This window comes from Astatotilapia calliptera, chromosome 11, assembly GCF_900246225.1.
Source record: "Astatotilapia calliptera chromosome 11, fAstCal1.2, whole genome shotgun sequence".
NCBI lineage: Eukaryota > Metazoa > Chordata > Actinopteri > Cichliformes > Cichlidae > Astatotilapia > Astatotilapia calliptera.
In genome coordinates this window covers 31,613,052-31,631,796 of record NC_039312.1, presented here as the reverse complement: position 1 = coordinate 31,631,796, position 18,745 = coordinate 31,613,052, and the positions used below count along the sequence as shown (strand labels likewise).

The 18,745-nt window shown below is 37.0% G+C and overlaps 1 protein-coding gene across 1 annotated transcript; it reads left to right on the top strand.

Annotated features, from left to right (window-relative positions):
* The first annotated feature begins 575 nt into the window (after positions 1-575).
* Positions 576-17,801, top strand: LOC113032484 (retinoic acid receptor beta-like). Its single transcript, XM_026185424.1, has 8 exons — positions 576-1,148; positions 4,468-4,628; positions 5,190-5,331; positions 9,262-9,428; positions 13,011-13,187; positions 14,101-14,305; positions 14,415-14,573; positions 15,773-17,801. The coding sequence occupies exons 1-8, from the start codon at positions 938-940 to the stop codon at positions 15,943-15,945; spliced, it is 1,395 nt and encodes a 464-aa protein (XP_026041209.1). The 5' UTR covers positions 576-937; the 3' UTR covers positions 15,946-17,801.
* Positions 17,802-18,745: the final 944 nt, after the last annotated feature.

Sequence of the window (18,745 nt, the reverse complement as noted above, 5' to 3'; positions counted from 1 at the left end):
TGTTTGTTTGTTTGTTTGTTTGTTTGTTTGTTTGTTTGTTTGTTTTGCTGCTGATACAACCAAATTTCCCCTTGTGGGACAATTAAAGGAGTATTCTATTCTATTCTATTCTATTCTATTCTATTACAGATGAGTATATGTAAAAAAAAATCCACTTCAGAATATATAATAGTAAATATTTCATACATCTGTGCCTCGTGTTGCCACTCAGCTGATTCTAATTAAATTTTAAAGACAGAAACTCTGATGTGAGGTGGGTCCTCGTATTGCACCGTTAGTAATGTAGGTAAATGTTTCATGGCTCTTCTCTGTGATGGATCATTGTTGATACTTTTACTGTCCATTCTGAGTCGGTTATAAGAGGTGAAGTCCTTTATCAATAGTGGCAAACTTTTAATTTTAACTCTCTGAAGTTAGCTCCTGAAAGGTATCTCGACTGAGGCCGACTGCTTTTATCTTTTCCACCCTGTACGGATACTTTTACTCGAGTAAAGGACCTCAGTGCTCGTTTCCACCTCTGCTGGTGATGTCAGACAGCGGCTGGGTCATGTGAAGGGCAGCAACGGAGGAGGAGGTTCACGGAGAGTTCACTCGCATACATTAGGTAACACCATCGGTCGCTGTGACATAACTAGTATGAAGCAGGTTGAATTGAGACATTTGTCAATAAAGAAGAGATAAGTGGAAGAAGTTCTGCAACAAACTTTGTTATGCAAAGCAGCCTGAATGCGCTTTACCGATGCTCTCTGATGGAGGACTACAGCCCGCTGGCTGCGCATCAACATGCAGTTTGTGACCATCTGTGGGAAATATAGGTTTGTTCCTGCTCCCCTCTGAACATAACGCAGACATGCTTCAGTGTTAACACAGTTTGCATCAAGTGGATTTTAAACTACTTCGGTGCAGAGAGAAATCACCCTCTCTGAAGGATTTTCCTATGCCGACGACATTCCCATACGGACTTCACGGAGACTCACGACAGATCATGTTCGACTATATGGAGTTTCAAGTTTTCGGACCCGGGGAAATCGTGGACTTCTACAGCACTTCCAGTCCTTCTTGCATGTTGCAGGAGCAAGACCAGGATTTGGCAGCGTTCTTCCCCGAGCTGATCGAGTCCGACTGGCAGGAGCACCGGTACTCGCAATGTAGGTGAAACTGAGGATCAGTGATGTTGTGGTGCGCAGAAAGATTCTAATTTGTTTTGGTGTCCAGTGGAAAAAATATATAAATTCATTTCAGATCAATTCACTTTTATTTGTATAGCGCCAAATGCCTCGAGGGGCTTAATCCTCTGAAGAGAAACCAGAGTAAGGCCATGTGATTTTACTGACATTATTTCACCCAGAATGAGAAACACCCACGTTTGCCTCCATCTGTGCAGGATATCCTCCAACCTGAAACCTCAAAAGGTTCTCAAAACGAATTTATATTAAGTGAATTTCTTACCAGTTTAACCAGAATTTATAAAGCATCAAATCTGTAAACTGTAAAAGATTGCATTAAATATTTAAACAAACTGGGGGGAAATAAAGGTAGAGTTTAAAAAAAACAAAGATGTATTACATGATAAAAGAGTGTTTCTTATTACATTGACATGGTGTGTAATTGTTTAAAAAGCCTGTTATAATATACTTTAATACCTTAACAAACTGGTGCAAGACTGTGAATACATGCAAGTTTAAATTCAGAGCAGACACTGGAAGCAAACCAGTGCAAGGGTAGTTTTCTCTTAGTTTATGACTTCAGTATTGTATTTAATCAAATGTGCATTTAGCTTTTTATTTAGATTATTATACTTTCGAATCATGAAATTGTGATTTGATTGTGTTTGCAAAGGGATGCATTTATATAACACTTTACTAAATTCGTACTTTAAACTAACATCCACATTAACATACCTGTACAAACATAATGGACTTTAAGCCTCTTATCCCTCTAGGATCAACACACACACCTTCAAAGTAAAGCCCAAGGACGATTTGAACCCAGAACCTTCTTGCTGGTATTAACCACTGCACTGACCATGATGAAACTGGACTTCATCATATTGTGTATCAACTGCTATTAAATGGTCACAAGCTGCCTTTTAATATTTAAAGGCTGAGATAAAATGAAGCGTTATCTATTCTACATTCTTGTGCTCTGTATCTAAATGCTTTGATGCTTTCTGGGAGCCTCTTTTCTCTTAATAGATAAAGGATGTGAGAAGAAAGTGAAAACAGACTACTGAGCACATGGCAGCTAATGTCTGTGTGGTCGTCTTAGTCTGTGTTTGGGTCTGTCCAGGGACGGTCACTTTGGTGTCACCCTGGGTTCACCGGACGGTCACCGGCTCAAGAGGTCAGAGGAGAGTCAGACTGTTGCCAAAAGTGGAAGTAGCATTTTTAGTGGAATAAAGCATCAGTACAGCAATTTAAAAAAATAAAATGTCAATAGTTAAAGTACTCATCCTGTAGTACAACCTGGAATTTGGGAAAACCTGGAAACTAGGCAAGAAAAACTATTAGACTTTAGATCTTTTGGTCCTTCTGATCAGGTTTGGGTTTTTATTCTCCCTCCCACAAATAATAATAATAATAAAATTTTTATGACAGAAAATAAAATATTGTTGTGTAATAAACTGAACTCTGACAAGTTATGATGACCACATTTCATCTGTTTCTGACATTTCATTGGATAATCAAGAAAAGGATTATTGTAGGTCAGAAATAACTTTGAATTAACCTGATAATTATTATCATTACTGATAAATCTGCATACCGTTTTCCCTTGAAAAAAATATTCAAATGTGAATTTAACTGACAAGAATTTCACAATAAGAAAAGAAAAAAATCAGTAACTATATTACAGTTGATAATCTGTAAATGTAGTTTTTGTTTGTCATGATTTAAACAGTTTAGCTGATTGTAGCAAGCTAAAAAACATTAGAAAAATAAAAAGTTCCTTTACCGAAGGTTGCAGGTTGCATAACAGGCAACTGAGGTTATTCACAAAAATAAAGGGTGAATCCCTGCTTTCAGTATCACTAATAAATAACCCAGCAGGCCTCAAGCAGCATGCGGCCGTAATAATTAAGCTTTACTAGTCTTTAATACCAAGTCAAGCATTTGTTATTTTATCCAGCTACATGTTGCAGCTCCTGTCTTACTGTAAACCACAATCAAAGGCTTTTAAACTTATCTCTGTCTCCAAAATCTTTTAATGTTTTTCTAGATTTATTGTTTGACTCAAACAGTGCATTGTAGTATACATCAAACAGCACCATCTAAATTGGGATGGGGCAACCCTCTTTCCCCTACCAAATCACTTACACCGCCCTGCCACACACACTTTCTGTTTCTCCGTCCTCCCTCTCATCAGTCAGTTGGGCTTGTGGCATGCTCCTGCATTGTTTTGGATCTGGGGAGCAATCGGCCTGATGGGGGTGTCCTAGTTTGACCCGCCGATTCCAGGTTCAACCAGAGGCCACGGATTCAAGGGGATGGATATGAACAATTTTTCTCGTTTTGTCCCCTTTTCAAAACAGCTTTCTTGGTTTTGTGTCAGGGCTGGAGCAGCAGAGGTGATCAGAGAGCCAGCAGGGAGGCCGAACGAGCCCCCTAGGCCAGACAAAGTATCTTCTTGGAAATGGCTTTAAAGTGGGAGTGTTGAGTGCTGTGGTGGATGTGAAGTGAAACATTCAGTGGAAAAAATGCTGTGCTACAGTAGGTCACCACATGTGCAAAGCTGTAGATATATTACTGCGTCTGTTTGTGACTCATTTTCAAATTTATGAAGCAGAGATGTGATACATGCCTGTTTAATTTTATTTGTGTAAACTGAGCGTTGTGTTTGAAGTAGTGGGGCTGTACAGATCATGCTATAATCTGCCACAGAAAAAAAGCAAGATTAGTCTGCGCTTGGCTCAGTGAAGGAATCACAAGGTTTCATCAAGCAGTCCACTAAATAACCTCTACATTTTAATACAATCTGCCTTTTGCATTTCTGAGCTCTGTTTGCTTCATCATGTCAGAAATGGTTCATCAGTAATTTTCAACTCATCACTAAATGTTGGTATTTCTACTTGTTAGGTCTGCTTTGAGGAAAACTTTAGAATGCTTTGCAGATAAAAGGTCTAAAGTACATTTCATGTATGGTGATAATTATTTTTGTTACTGCTTATTTTGTTGACAGGTTTCTCGCTGTATATTTTAGACAAATATAAAGCTTAACAAGTAAATAATTTCATTTTAAAAACTGTGCAAGGCAACAACTTATGTTACAAAATGAATAAAAGCTTCATCTGTAATGAGTAATTTTTCATGTTCTGACTTCTTGTTGCAGCTGTTATTTCCCAGCAATATTTCAGTTTCAGTATTTAAAGGATGCGCTGAGTTTGATATCCATTTGAATAAATTTAACTGTCGCAGTTTTATTCTCCCTGAGATGCTCGTTTGATTTTATATGATTTTGTGTGTTTTTCAGCGGTGGAAAGTCAGAGTTCCAGCTCCAGCTTCAGCTCGGACGACCTGTTTACCCGTCCTGCCTCACCACCTCCACCTCCACGCACTTACAAACCCTGCTTTGTGTGTCAGGACAAGTCCTCGGGCTACCACTATGGAGTCAGCGCCTGCGAGGGCTGCAAGGTAACACGTCAGGCCGGTGGTCTGCTTTACAATGCCCCCTCTGTTAAGCTTAGATAAAATCCCAGACTTTGTCTTTTAAAAGTAAGTCCCTGTGTCATGCTTGTATTTACAAGATTGTCTTAGTTTTTCTTACTAATCTCCTAAACAGATAAATGAACAAATACCTTCTTAATATGCAAAATGTGACAATATCATATGTTTTATTTTTTTCCTGTATAAATTCACAATTTTTTTTTTACCTAAATCGGTTCAAATTAAATGAACCACTGGATAGACAGACACGGTATTTGTTTTTGTTTTTTCTTAATCCATTTTCCTTTTCTTTCTTTTTTTTTGAAGACCAAACAAATCAATTTTACTCCTTGTTTGAGTTAAACATCTGAAATACATTTAAACAGGCTAAATATTTACTCTTTAGGTGTAAAGGAGTAAATTTAGGAATAAATTAATCTTTTTTGTCTAGCTTTAAAGTCCACACAGGCCTTTATTCACATTGTAGCAACTTAATAGCTTAATTAATTAATATCTTATCATTCATTCATTGTGCTGGTGTCTCTGCAGGGCTTCTTCCGCCGCAGCGTGCAGAAAAACATGGTGTATACCTGTCACCGCGACAGGAACTGTATCATTAACAAGATCACCAGGAATCGCTGTCAGTACTGTCGGCTGCAGAGGTGTTTTGCTGTAGGAATGTCTAAGGAGTGTAAGTGTCACATCCTCTCTGATTCACAGCAGGCCTCGTGGGATTTAGAGTCAAAATTAAACCTTTCTTTTAAAATGATTCATCTGCTATTACAAACACGACTAAAAGGTCAGTGCAGTCATGTTCTCAATTTGAATGACCAACTCAAGTTTATCAGCATGTAAAGAGCTGGTCAGTTCGTGAGTGTGGTTTACTCAAAGTTATTTGTGTCAAGTTTTATATAATACTGGGTTTGTGGTTTTGTTGGGATGACCGAGTGTTCAGAAATTTGATATAAGGAAACTGCGTATTTGAGAATTGGATATTACGGAGCCCCTCTGATGACATGGTCCAAACAATAAATAAACTGTGGCCACAAAATACTACTTCGTGGGCACAAAATAGTGTAACATGCCCACAAAATACTTATTTGTTGCTACGAAATATTATTTCGAGGGCACGAAATAGGTATAACGTGCGCACAAAATGCTAATTTGTGGGCACGAATTGGGTATAACGTGGCAACGAATTACGCATTTGTGGCAATGAAATAGATAACGTGCGCACATCATATTGATACAATTCCTGGACAGCTGCGTAGAGACATAAGCATAAGAGTAGGCTAAACCTATACATCATGGACAGAGAAAGTATGATTGACTTTTATTTTAGGCTGGGAATGAGCTACAAATGCATTTTGAAGCCTGGCAATGCAAGGAACCATTATTACGGAGAGACATTTAAACAGGATATTGAGAGCCCAGTTGCTTTACAGACGTAAGTACGACCTGGATGCTGGGATAGATTTTATTGTCAACCAACTGCAAGGGCCTCACGGGAAGGATCTGCAAGGGAAGGATCACGGTTATGTCAAGGTCAAGTGTTTCGTGCCCACAAATTAGCACGTTATACCTATTTTGTGCCCTCGAAATAGTATTTCGTGGCCACAAATAAGTATTTCATGGGCACGTTATACCATTTCGTGCCCACGAAGTAGTATTTTGTGGCCACAATTTATTTGTTTTTTGGACCATGTCATCAGAGGGGCTCCGTAGGATATAACTGTGTAACCTTAGACAAATAGTGCAGTACAAAAGAAACTCTCTCCATCCAACAACCTATTTTCTCACCAGCTTATCTTACTCTGGGTCATGGAGGGGGAGGCTTTAGCCTATCACAGCTGACTTTAAACGAGAAATCCTCCCTCTCAAGTTTAAATGGTTTCATCTTACTGAGATACTCTGATAAAAACTGCCACATAAGCGGCCTATTTATTACTGCAATCAGAGCAACGAGCTATGTATTGAAGTTTTAATGCAATTTGTTGTTACCTATATGGTGGTAAACATCCACAAAGAAGGGACAGATTGTTTCCCATAAAAGGTGCCTGCCATTAAAACTACATGTATGTTAAAAGTGTCTTATTTCTGTCGATATTAAAGAAATAACAATATAACAAAACAAAATGAGCAGGAAAATGCTCCTCTTATTGATCTGTGGTAATCTATATTCAAGAAAGTCTTTTTTCAGAAAAAGTTTAAGCTAAAGTGGAAGAAAAAGAAATTAAACTTCTTTTGTCAATTCAAAATGCATAATGTTGTAATATATTGTCTGTCAGTATATTTAGAGTCTTTATTGTTTAATTGTAACTAGATAGCACTTTAAGACTGAAAATTCATAGTTTTGTTTGTCAGAGAGAAAATATATAAAATCTAGAATAACAAACGCATATATACGACCAAGGTAATGCATATTAAAGCAAACTAAATTAAAGCTACATAATAAAGGTGTAGCTTAAGAACTGCTGATACACTCTTGAGCTCTCAAAGGGAGTTTTAATGCTTTGTCATCTTAACAACCCAAGATTTTCATTTTGTTAGTGGGTTAGGAAATTTTTTTTTTGTGTGGTAACTACAAACGTCTTTATTTTAGAATATATAATTAGTTGTGAGAAAAATGTGCAAATAACACTTTAACATATGATTTTCTCTTTTTTTATAAGTTCTCTGTGAAGTACAGCAGCTCTCGGGCACAGGGACTGTACAATAGAAACAAAGGCTCTAATACCCAGCAGTGCAGTGACCTAAATAACTGAGAATGTGTTATGTGGAATGAGCAAAGGGCGGCGACAGGCCGACACTGAAGGATCCACCCATCCACATGTTTTCATTATAGTTTTTCTATGCTCAAACAAGTTACATAAACATATCACATGTAGTGGACAGATGGATGCTATGTAACTGCTCTCAGGCAGCGTGTAACATGATCTCTATTGGAGTGTTTACACAATGACGGCTGGATGTAGGGCATACACAGGGAGGAGGAAGAGGAGGAGGAGTGGTTGGAGTTAAGTGTTGCGTAATCCTGAGCTTTCCTGACATGTGTGTAGCCGTCTGAGGCAGTGGGACACAGAGAAACGTGTTGACACTGTTCCCGAAGTGATTATGAAAAGCTAACCTGGTTACGCTGCTTTCACGTGCAGCCTGGAATAACACATAAGCTCAGTGACACATGCTTTCATTCCAGAGTGATTTATACCAGGAAGTGGTTTAAATTATTAAGAACCAAAACTGAAATTCCAGTGAGCTCTATTTAAATCACACCTGATGTCTAAACATCGTTAAGGTAAAATGGGTTAAAACCGCCATTCATATACTGGTGAATGCAGTCTCCTGGGTCCTGATTAAAGGAACAGTTGTGTTTGGCTGATGGTAAGATCAGGGATCTGCCAGGGAACACTATCTGTTGCAGGACTTCCTGTTTTTTGTTGTTGTTTTATACAGAGCTATGTCAGATTACAAGAAAAACTAACATAGAGGTCAATGTTTCTTCGCTGAAACTCTGCTTAAAGGATGAAGACAATTTTTCATAAGACATCCCCGTTTCATACAACTTATTGATACACATGTGTCTTCACAGTACTTACATGGGTTGTTTATTGTCTATCTTGGAGCACTGAGAGTTTTTGCTCTCAGCTCTTATCCACCAGTGTACTTTACATCCTTGGATCACATTGTGTGCTTTTGTCGTTTCCTTGACTAAAACACTGATGCAGCCTTATTTGTCAGGTGATTCTTGCTTTGCCTCCAGCTTGCTTACTGACTTACATTAATCAAAGTCAAGTGTGGGACGTTATTGACTTTTGTCCCGAGTCTCCTAACTTCTGTCTGTGCAGAAAGTCAACACTGAATTTGAAAAAAATAGTACGGCTCCTGCTTCTGGAGTCAACTGCAAAATCAGCTAATCTTTAGGATCTGGTCTCAAAAAAGGAGTCTGACATGATTTTAAGTGATCAGGATATACAGACAGACAATTGCCTACACTTGTGTTTTTGGTCAGTTTAGTTTAAAGATGAACATTGTATAGCACATTAATTTTAAACTTCCGTAGGAGTTTAAGTGGGTTGAGTTATGTTCATCCTAAAGTTGAAACCTTTAAATGAGGAAGGTTGTCATCCTGGTAGAGCGTGCTCCAATTGTGATATAAATCTTTAATTAAAGGATAAATTTAATCACTAAGAACAGCTGTTTTCATTTTCAGTGATTCATTGCTCTAGGGGCACTAATGAACCTAATGAACCTAAACCATGCTACCAAAATGCCTCCCGTAACATATCAGAGCCACTAGATCTCCTCACTGTAGGGACCATTTTTCAGGTTGTTTCTTCATTTGTATCGTTGTACGATTTTCCCTGTGTATTTGGCCTCAGACAGAAAACAAAAAAAACAACTTTTTTTCATATTAAACACTTTTTTGTTCTTTTAAAAGGTTAGTTTATTAACTTGAGCATTTTTAATATAAATACTCAAAATTAAAGAAGGTGTTTTGTAACATTAACATTTATTTAAACAGAGAATGATACCAGTTTAACCAATTTTAAACCACCTGTGGAACTGCTCGAATACCTTATTTCCTAATCATCTTATGGTCTGCGTCATCCGTTTTCTCCAGCGGTGAGAAACGACAGAAACAAGAGGAAGGGGAAGAAGGAAGCAGTGAAGATGACCATCATGGAGACGTACGAGCTGACAGCAGAGCTCGGCCTGATCGTGGAGAAAATATGCAGAGCTCATAGAGAGACCTTCCCCTCCCTTTGCCAGCTGGGAAAATACACCACAGTAAGTCCGGACATGAAGCTAACGTTTCAAAACAATAATCTTTACAGAAGGAAGACAACCTGCAAAGAGGAAAAGATCAAAGCTGTGAGGTCTGTCCAGCACTTTATTATGATTTTAATTGACTTGGGTAAACATTGTATGGATGTGTAGATGAAGGAGAATTTGAACTTATATGGCAGAAACTGAAAAATAAGATTATATATCCCAAAATGTTGATACATTTTACTTATTTTAAACGAAATATGAAAAAATGTCTATTTTTCGAATGTGATTGATGACCTCGCTAAACCCTTTCCTGATGATTTTGGGCTTTTAATCACTATTTTCAAGTTTTAAAGCAAAAACAATATTTTTTCTTTAAATTATGCTGCTCGTAATTATGATAAAGTAGGGCATATTCGATGGCAAAGCTGCCTTGTGACTGATGAAAATGACGGTATGTTTGTGCATCTTCCTTCATCTGGTTGTATTACATGGAAAAGACTTGAAACCAAATGGTGGCTCCATGGTTGTTATGTCATCGTTTTATAGTCTGTGGCCGAAAGAAGAAAGATGTTGACTGTCAGGGCAGTGACATTTAAATACTTGATATATGATTAATATTACCAGACAAAAACGGACCGCATTGAATACTCACTGCTGCATGCCTGGCTCATGGTTGGTCACTGTTGGATATTGTTAACACTGTCTGTAAAAACACATTCACCAAGGAGAGATCAGCAGAGCTGAGATGACAGACACTTATATTTGTGTCTGAAACTTATAAACTGATACTTTTCTATACCTTTACTTGTTACATTTCTATACCTTTTTATTATTGATATGCACAAACTTTATGATGACTAAATGATAACAGTCTTGTTGGCAACTCAAGCTTTCATCTCTTTCATTATCTTAAGCGCATTAAGCCCATTTAGAATCACAGTTTCACCAAACATGCCTATTTTAACGCTGTGGGTTAAGAGGAGCGCTCAGGGAAAAGCCACCATGCCAACAGACTGCACATCCAGAACCTTCTTGCTGTGAGGCAACAAGCTAACCTCTGTTCCTCTTTGCTTATGCAGAATAAAATTTGTTAGATTGTTTGGTAACATTTGAGAGTCTGATTGTTAACAAAACCAAACAGACTCCTGATCACATTCAATGCCAACATGAGGGAAGGGGTGCAAACACATGTATACACATACATGCATATATATATATATATATATATATATATATATATATATATATATATATATATATATATATACATATATATATATATATATATATATATATATATATATATATATACATATATATATATATATATATATATATATATATATATATATATATATATATATGTAACTACCTGTAACGTAAAAATCGTTAGCTGCCCTCTGTTGCCTCTGGAGCTGCCAGCTCCTCCTGTCTCAGAAAAACTAGGGCCATCACAGGTGACCCTTGCATTGCGCCCACCACCTGTTTGACCCACTGCCCTCCGGACGGCACCTCAAGACAGTCAGGTCCCACACCTTCAGCCTCACAAACAGCTTCTACCACTGGGCCATTTGAACTGTAAACAAACACTATTACTCCGTTCACACAAACCCCACCCCTAACACCCACCCACCAATCTGGGCGGAGCACCCACTCTATTCTATTCTAACATATAGCCACTGCCAATACATACAGTACACACAATTTTCTATGTCTTCCAACAGTATGTACAGTATGTCATGTGAGCATTTTTCTTTAGAGCAAAGGAAAACTGAATATAGGTCCACACTGAAAAAAAACAAAACTCTTTTTAAAGATATGCTGGTGAAGATGTTGATTTGCACAGATTTAACTGGTTTATTCTTTGTTAAAAGGTAAAGTAAAAGAGGAGGAGAAAATAAAGGAGTGTGTTGTTTTATGTAAACATGTCCTTAGAAACTGAAAAAACTGTACATATCATTATGACACTTTCCAGTAAAAATACATGACATTGCAAGAACTGAGCTTATGTAATCAGCACTGTTGCCGTTTTACAAAAGTGACATTAAATAAATATGGTTTGGCAATGTAAGTGAGCGATGCCTGGAAGTATGAGTCAAAACAGGAAACATACGAACATGAGTGACACGTGTTGTTCTGCTCTTTAAAGACTATAACACAAGATTGTATTGATTGAAATAGTACACTAGGGCTAAGATGTACGACCTACATCCTAACAGTGCAGCAGATAATAGAAAAAGTGGATACTAAATATGGACGTTTGTCCCTCTGGAGCCATTGACTTAAAAATCAATTAGCCTCTTGAATCTGGGCATTTTTTAAATTTCATTTCCATCTTAGAAAATGACTCTTTATCAAAATTTTTACTGTGGGATTTAGAGGTTTTACTCTACTTTTGAATATAAATTAGTCGCTTTTAATAGTGAATTTATTTAGGGCCTCTTTTTTTAGGCCAAATAAAAGAACTGAGACAACATATATGTCACATGTTTTTCCAATGGTCCAATGACAGCTGTAGCTCCACAGTACTGTGCAGATTGAGGGATGATCCTTTTGCCCTTTTGATAACTCTTGTGATGAATACAAACGGGTTCAGACATCTTCTTTTAACCACTTATCCAGTGAAGAAATCCCAAACATTAGGTGTGAGGGTACAAGCATGTCTTTGGATAGCTTCAACCCTATAACCTTCGTGCTGCAAAGTGACTGATGCACTACTGTTGTGTGCTACTCCTCAGTTTGTTCAGACTGAAGGAGCTGGGTATTGAACCACAGACCTTCTAAATGGTTAAGGAGTGTAAGGGTTTCTAGCCAAGAGATGTGCCTGAAACAAAGAAAAATATTACTTGTACACCACATGCTGCAGTTTTTTTAAACCTCTGTGTAATTTCAGATTTTTAATGCTGACGTCTAGCGTTCATCATTTAAAACATCCAAAAAAGGCGGAACCAGTTTACTTTATCTGAAAAAAATACACATTTTCAGCCATTGTGGAAATGGCCAACATGTTGAATTTATTGAGCTTAATCGATAAAAGCTAAAAAGTACATAAACAAATGTTAGTAAATGTTTATACTTGTGAATGATTATCTTGTAATGTTCAGTCATCTGTTATATTAAAATAGCTCATCATATCTCATATAATTAGCATTAGCATAACTGTTACATAATTTTCATCATTATTTCTTTTTGAAGTGCCCTGTCATAGTATTCTCATCTCGGTATTTTTGTCCTTGTGTCTGAAACACTCTCCTTCCAGCCTAGCAACAAACAGATAAGGTTAGCAAATAAACCGTGTATACACAGTGAAGCAATTAGCAGACTCATCAAATAAACAGAAATATTTTTTAAAAAACAGCTGAACGCGGAACTATTTGAGGTCACCGTAAAGGTTTTTTTATTGATTCTGATTGTGTAAATAGGTTTGTAAAAGTATGTCAGTATTGTATTTACTGCTCTTTGCTGATCTCAAGTTTTCAAAATATTTCAAATTTAAATAATTTAGCTATGTGCACAGATTTTAATAAGCCGTTATCACAACGCTGAAACAACATGTTTCGTTTGAGCCAAACACCTGATCTTCGATCCACTTTCTAGAACTCCAGTTCAGACCACCGGATCCAGTTGGATCTTGGCCTGTGGGACAAGTTCAGCGAGCTGGCCACCAAGTGCATCATCAAGGTGGTCGAGTTTGCCAAGCAAGTGCCGGGTTTCACTGGCCTGACCATTGCGGACCAGATCACTCTGCTCAAAGCTGCCTGCCTTGACATCTTGGTAGGTCTATTTCAAAAGATGTTTTTTGTTTTTTTTTTTTTACCTTTAGATTTGTGGTTTAAGCCCTCAAAAAGCCTGACATATACTATAGTTTTCATTAAACACCTACCGTTTTGTATTTTATTTCAGGTAAATGACCTGAACAAGTTATGTAAAGTTGCAGCTCTTCCTGCATTTCACACCTTTGGTAGATCTTGACTCACGTTGCCTGTCGACATTCATGCCAAAGACAAACTGACAGGCAGACAGACAGTGGTCCTCAGGCAGAGTGTTGCGTGTGTTCATCTAATTTATCCTCTATCATTCGCTGCCAAGTCTGTCATAACTGCTTTCTCAGTCTGATAATTTAGCTGCACTCTCACAATCTCTGCAGGAAGTCCATCAAAAGCTCTGTGACAAAATTTCCCTGATTAATCACTCTGGGAATTTTGTTTTCCTGATTTGGTTTTCATGTTTTTTGATAGAAGTGTGATGCACCATATTGAACGCCAATTATATGTTATTTAATATTTGTATTCAAGCAATTCTCCAGAAACAGGGCACAGCATGTAATATCATTTAAAGTTTAGATGACAAGGAGTTGGAGAGATGTCTAGAGTGGTCTGCTGTTACTCATACAGATGAGATATCATTACAAAGAAATGATAAAAAAAACAACTGGAAAAGCCTGAGTATTAAAAGCAGGAAGGTTTCTTTCTAAACTATTATGCAATATAAGTATTGAACCATATGATAAAGGCCTTCTGCCTGCAATACAGACAAATTTTGAATGATAAGGATTGACACATTTTAATGAATATAAACAGATTGTTGTTTGTTTGCTTTTGAGTCTTTTTATTTAACATTTTTTAAAGACAAATACAATATTATTGAAAAAAATGACTTGGTACACATACATGTTTCCTACTTTTAGATCTTGAGGATTTGCACTCGCTACACTCCTGACCAGGACACCATGACCTTCTCCGATGGCTTGACACTGACTCGTACTCAGATCCACAATGCAGGATTTGGGCCGCTGACGGATCAGGTTTTCACTTTTGCCGGGCAGCTGCTGCCGCTAGAGATGGATGACACGGAAAGTGGGCTCCTCAGTGCCATCTGTCTTGTTTCTGGAGGTACTAAGTCTTCACAATCCCAATTACTGTAGTAATATGACAACAACAATCAACAATTAACAACTCCAAATTTGAAATAGTTGAAATGTTCGATATCTGTCTTGGACAGACCGGGAGGACCTGGAGGAGCCGTCCAAGGTAGAAGTCCTGCAGGAGCCTCTGTTGGAGGCGCTGAAGATCTACTCCCGTAAGCGGCGACCCAGCATGCCCCTGATGTTCCCCAAGGCCCTCATGAAGATTACCGACCTACGTAGCATCAGCGCTAAAGGTCAGGGGAACCCCACCTTGTCGCAAAGTATTTCAATTCATAGATTACAGTTTGTTACAGTTTGTACAATCCTGCTATTCTATTTTGAATGACTGCCAATGTTACTGCATTACTTTTGTCCGAAATGTAAAACCTTTCTGATCAGAACGTTGCTATTTTTTGGTTTCTTTGCACTATTAAGTCTGAAGTCATGTTTACCCAGGATTAGTAAAAAGTATTATGTATTAGATGAATGTCACATGATTAAGCATTCGTATTAGTATACTAAGTATTAGCAAGCGTTTAATTTATCATCTATATAGCATCACTCCTCCTTAGTATGTAATTTATAAATATATTATTATGAAAATGTTTATTACTAGAAATGATTATGCATTGGAAGGCCCCTGTAGCTGTGCATGGTGTAACAGAAACAGATGAATAAACATATCTGTATTTATAAATGACATACTAAGGAGGAGTATTGCGTTATAAATCATGAATTAAGCACTTGCTAATGCCTTACTAATACTGTACTATTTTTATAAAGTATTACCTGCATTTTTAATGACTATACTTCTTTAATATTTAAAAGTTTTTGTAATACAAACGAAAAGAAAACAATTTACCCCTGCTTTCATCTTTTTGTCTTTTGAAATTTTTCATTTATTTATTTATTTATTGTTGAATTCCTCTGGATAAAAACCGGGTGGAAATAACTTTGGGTTTAGTGGAATTTTCTTTGACTGTTTTCAAATCTTCCTTTTCTCAAAGTGCTTTCATCTACACAGTGTTTGTTGAGTGTCTCGCAGTGAATTTGCTGTCATCAGTGGCTGCCTGCTACAGAACTAGTGTTACTATTAATAGGCTACCACATAATAGTTGAGCAAAGTGTTCTTTGCCTCATGCTGCAAGGCATGTTATGCATTTCATCCTCCTCTTAGTGTAACTGGTGGGTTCCTACATTGTGTATCTGACACACTCCAGTTCCTCTCCCACAGGGGAATTGTAGCTGTGCATTTATTTTCACATTAAACATAAAGTACAAACTTATGTGCAGCATATTTGACACAAGATAAAAACCAACACAACATTTGACATGCCTGACAATCAAAGGTGAAAGCTGGTGTCAGTAAATACGCAGACTTTGTTTATCTATATCACATTAAGTCTCCCTGCCAATAAAGCTTTACACGTGCATTGTTAAACCATGTCTACAGGAGCTGAGCGAGTGGTGACACTGAAGATGGAGATCCCGGGCTCCATGCCTCCACTGATCGAGGAGATGCTGGAGGATCTGCAGAACCTGGAGAAACACCAGAAGTCGGGCACCACTCAGCACACTCACCCCGTCTCCTCACAGCACATGAACTCTGCTGATTTTCCACTCTGAAGCTGCTCAAAGAACTTTTCTTTCCTCCGAGGGAAATCGCTCAAAGGTGCAGCTGCAGATCAGAGAGTGACTTACCTCAGTTATTGTCCAGAGGTCTGAGCTCGATCTGCAGATATGACTCCATGTTTAAAGAAGAGATTTAAATCACACATTAACAAGTATTTCTGTAAACAAAAATCCTACTTCAAAGGAAGATGCAGTAATGCTTTAATCTCCATTTTTATAACCTCTGAGAATCACTCTCAGTCTTTTCTTTACTGTTTCTGGTTTTTACTGTATTTATATTTGCATGAAATATCACATGGATTAATTTTACCTCATTTAGCATTAGTTATAGCAAGATAGCAAATATAAGGAATCAATCTTTAGGTTTTATATACAAATTTCTCAAACTCTGTTTGTACAAAATTAAAGGGAAATGCAATGTTTTTTCCTCCATAAGGGTAAGTGTTCATAATCGGAGTTAACAAACTAATGTGTCTGAACTGACACGGTGTAGGAAATGAGGGATTAGAGGTAATGCATAAGGACAATAAACATAGCAGTGTTTGTATGAGCTTGTCAATGTTAGAATCTCTTTGTAAAGCTGCTCTGGTAAAATTTGTTGGAAATCTGCTGGACTCGTTTACAGCTTGACAGATTTATTACAAGAGTAAGCTAATGATAATATACAACTTTATTCTCTTTTTTACTTTCTAAATGGAAAAAGGTTTTCCCACTATTATCATAAAGCATATTATTATTGTTATTATTATTTTGATACTGAGAAAACATGTTGGTTGCTGTATGAAGATTGTACAAAAACATTTCCTAGATTTTCAGCCATGATTGTGCTGTGGCACCACTCTTCTTAACTTTCTCTGTAGTGCCAATATCAGGTGAAAAAATATTTTTGACCGCTATTTAAGGAGGACCTATTGTGCTCGTCCTTATTTCTTGTCATATCTGTACTCTTACAGTGATAGATGCTTATATTAAAGATGGCTAAAAATTTTAAATATTGAGGTCTGAGCCAAAAGTTCAGGCTTCCTACAAACAACTGTTTTTTTGTTTGGTTTTTGGTTATGGTTTTTTATACTTTTGGCACAGCTTCAGCCATGAGCACAGAAACTTTGTCTTGAGAGGGGCAGCCAATCCGAAGAAAGAGGGAAGGGAGCTAAAATGTCCTGTTTAAGGTGGTCAGTGAACTGAGGGGCCAGTATAAGATAAATGTGTGAATCATACTCTAATGGAGTCCAATAATAAAAGTATTTAACTGGAAATGAGCATAATCACTTAATGATAAAATACCTGCAAAGCTGACATTTCCATCAGCATGTGAATAATGATAGCCTTCTGTGAGTGTGTTAGCATTCAGATGTTCACATTTATCTTAAGGCGCTTAGCTGCTAGCATGGCTAAATGCCAGTTTCTGTAAGTAGTAACGAACTTGCTTTGCACACAGAGTGGACCGTGGGCATTACAGTGACAGTATCACAGCATCTGAAATCTGAGTGATCATAAATCCACACAAATGCTAACAAAATGCAACAAATGATGAGACTGTAACAAATTAGAAACTAATGTGATGATTTTACATTAAAGATACACGGACCTTAACCTGCTTTGTGTAAGCATCTGAGCAAGCATCCCGTGTACTGTAAGAACTCAAATGTGCCTATTTTAATTGTGCCCAAACTTTTCTATGTCTTGACATTTCTAAAAGTGATTTTACTTATTTTGATGTCCACATCCCAAACGTTGCAGTAAGACTGTATGCATTGTGTCATTTTACATGTTGCATTAATTTGTTATATCACTAAACAGATCACATTTCATATGCTTTTCTTTGTTCTATTAAAGTCTTGTGAATTAAATTTTATGCTGCTCTGTCATGTTTCCACTGAGAATTTAAGTATTTCTTTTTCTGGTTCAAGTTTAATTTCATGGGGCTGTGAGGTTGTTTGAGGTCAGACCATATTTACTAAAGGCTCATACTGCCCCCTGTTGATCAATTGATGAACTGCATACAGCAGTAAATAATTTTATCTGATGACGTGTCCTAAGTGGGTGCAAAATTTAGAGTAAGTCTACGTTAGAGACTGCTGTCTAACATATTTTATCACTTTGATAAAATGGAAAAAGCAAATAATTACAGACCAAATAAGAATAAAATCACCACTGTACTTATTTCCCTTTCTTTGTGTTTTGATAGTTGTGTGTCCTTTAAATTTCTTTAATGTTTCTTGTTTGTGTTTGTCTTTCCCATTACTGGTCTGTGTTTTTCATTTCTGTTGCATTTTTGACCCCTCAAAAACAAGTCCATCATCATCTCAGTGGGTTGTTATAGTAATGAATAAATTTTAATTAGTCTGAAGTTTCAGCAAATCTGATTTACGTGTATGGGAAAATTAAATGAAACTGAAATTGTGTAATTAACAGTTAAACCCTGACTAAGCTGCAAGCAAACCTAATGTGCATGACAGTGATTCCTTTATGTTACTGAAGAATGGATTCTTTCCAAATGAACCTCCATCAATATCAATGATGGAAAGCTCTTAATATTTCCCATTTAATCCTATTGTGTACTTACAATTGTCAACTAAACATAAAGGAGATATATTGTGATTTTTTACTCTCTATATTACTTTATGATAATAGATTAGCTTAGATAACACACACACACACCAGTTAAAAATATATACTAGTATACTAGCTAGTTTTCTTTCATACTTTTATTTTTGTTCAAATATATATTGCTGACAATAACTACTTATTTGCAATGCAGATCTTTATTTAGCTCTGAATTTTTGTACTTTTA

Bases quoted from the DNA above. Each gene is read 5' to 3' on its own strand.
- LOC113032484 (XM_026185424.1), top strand. From the start codon at position 938: ATGCCGACGACATTCCCATACGGACTTCACGGAGACTCACGACAGATC. The intron at 4,629-5,189 runs GTAACACGTCAG...GTGTCTCTGCAG, and splicing joins GCGCCTGCGAGGGCTGCAAG to GGCTTCTTCCGCCGCAGCGT. The intron at 9,429-13,010 runs GTAAGTCCGGAC...TCCACTTTCTAG, and splicing joins AGCTGGGAAAATACACCACA to AACTCCAGTTCAGACCACCG.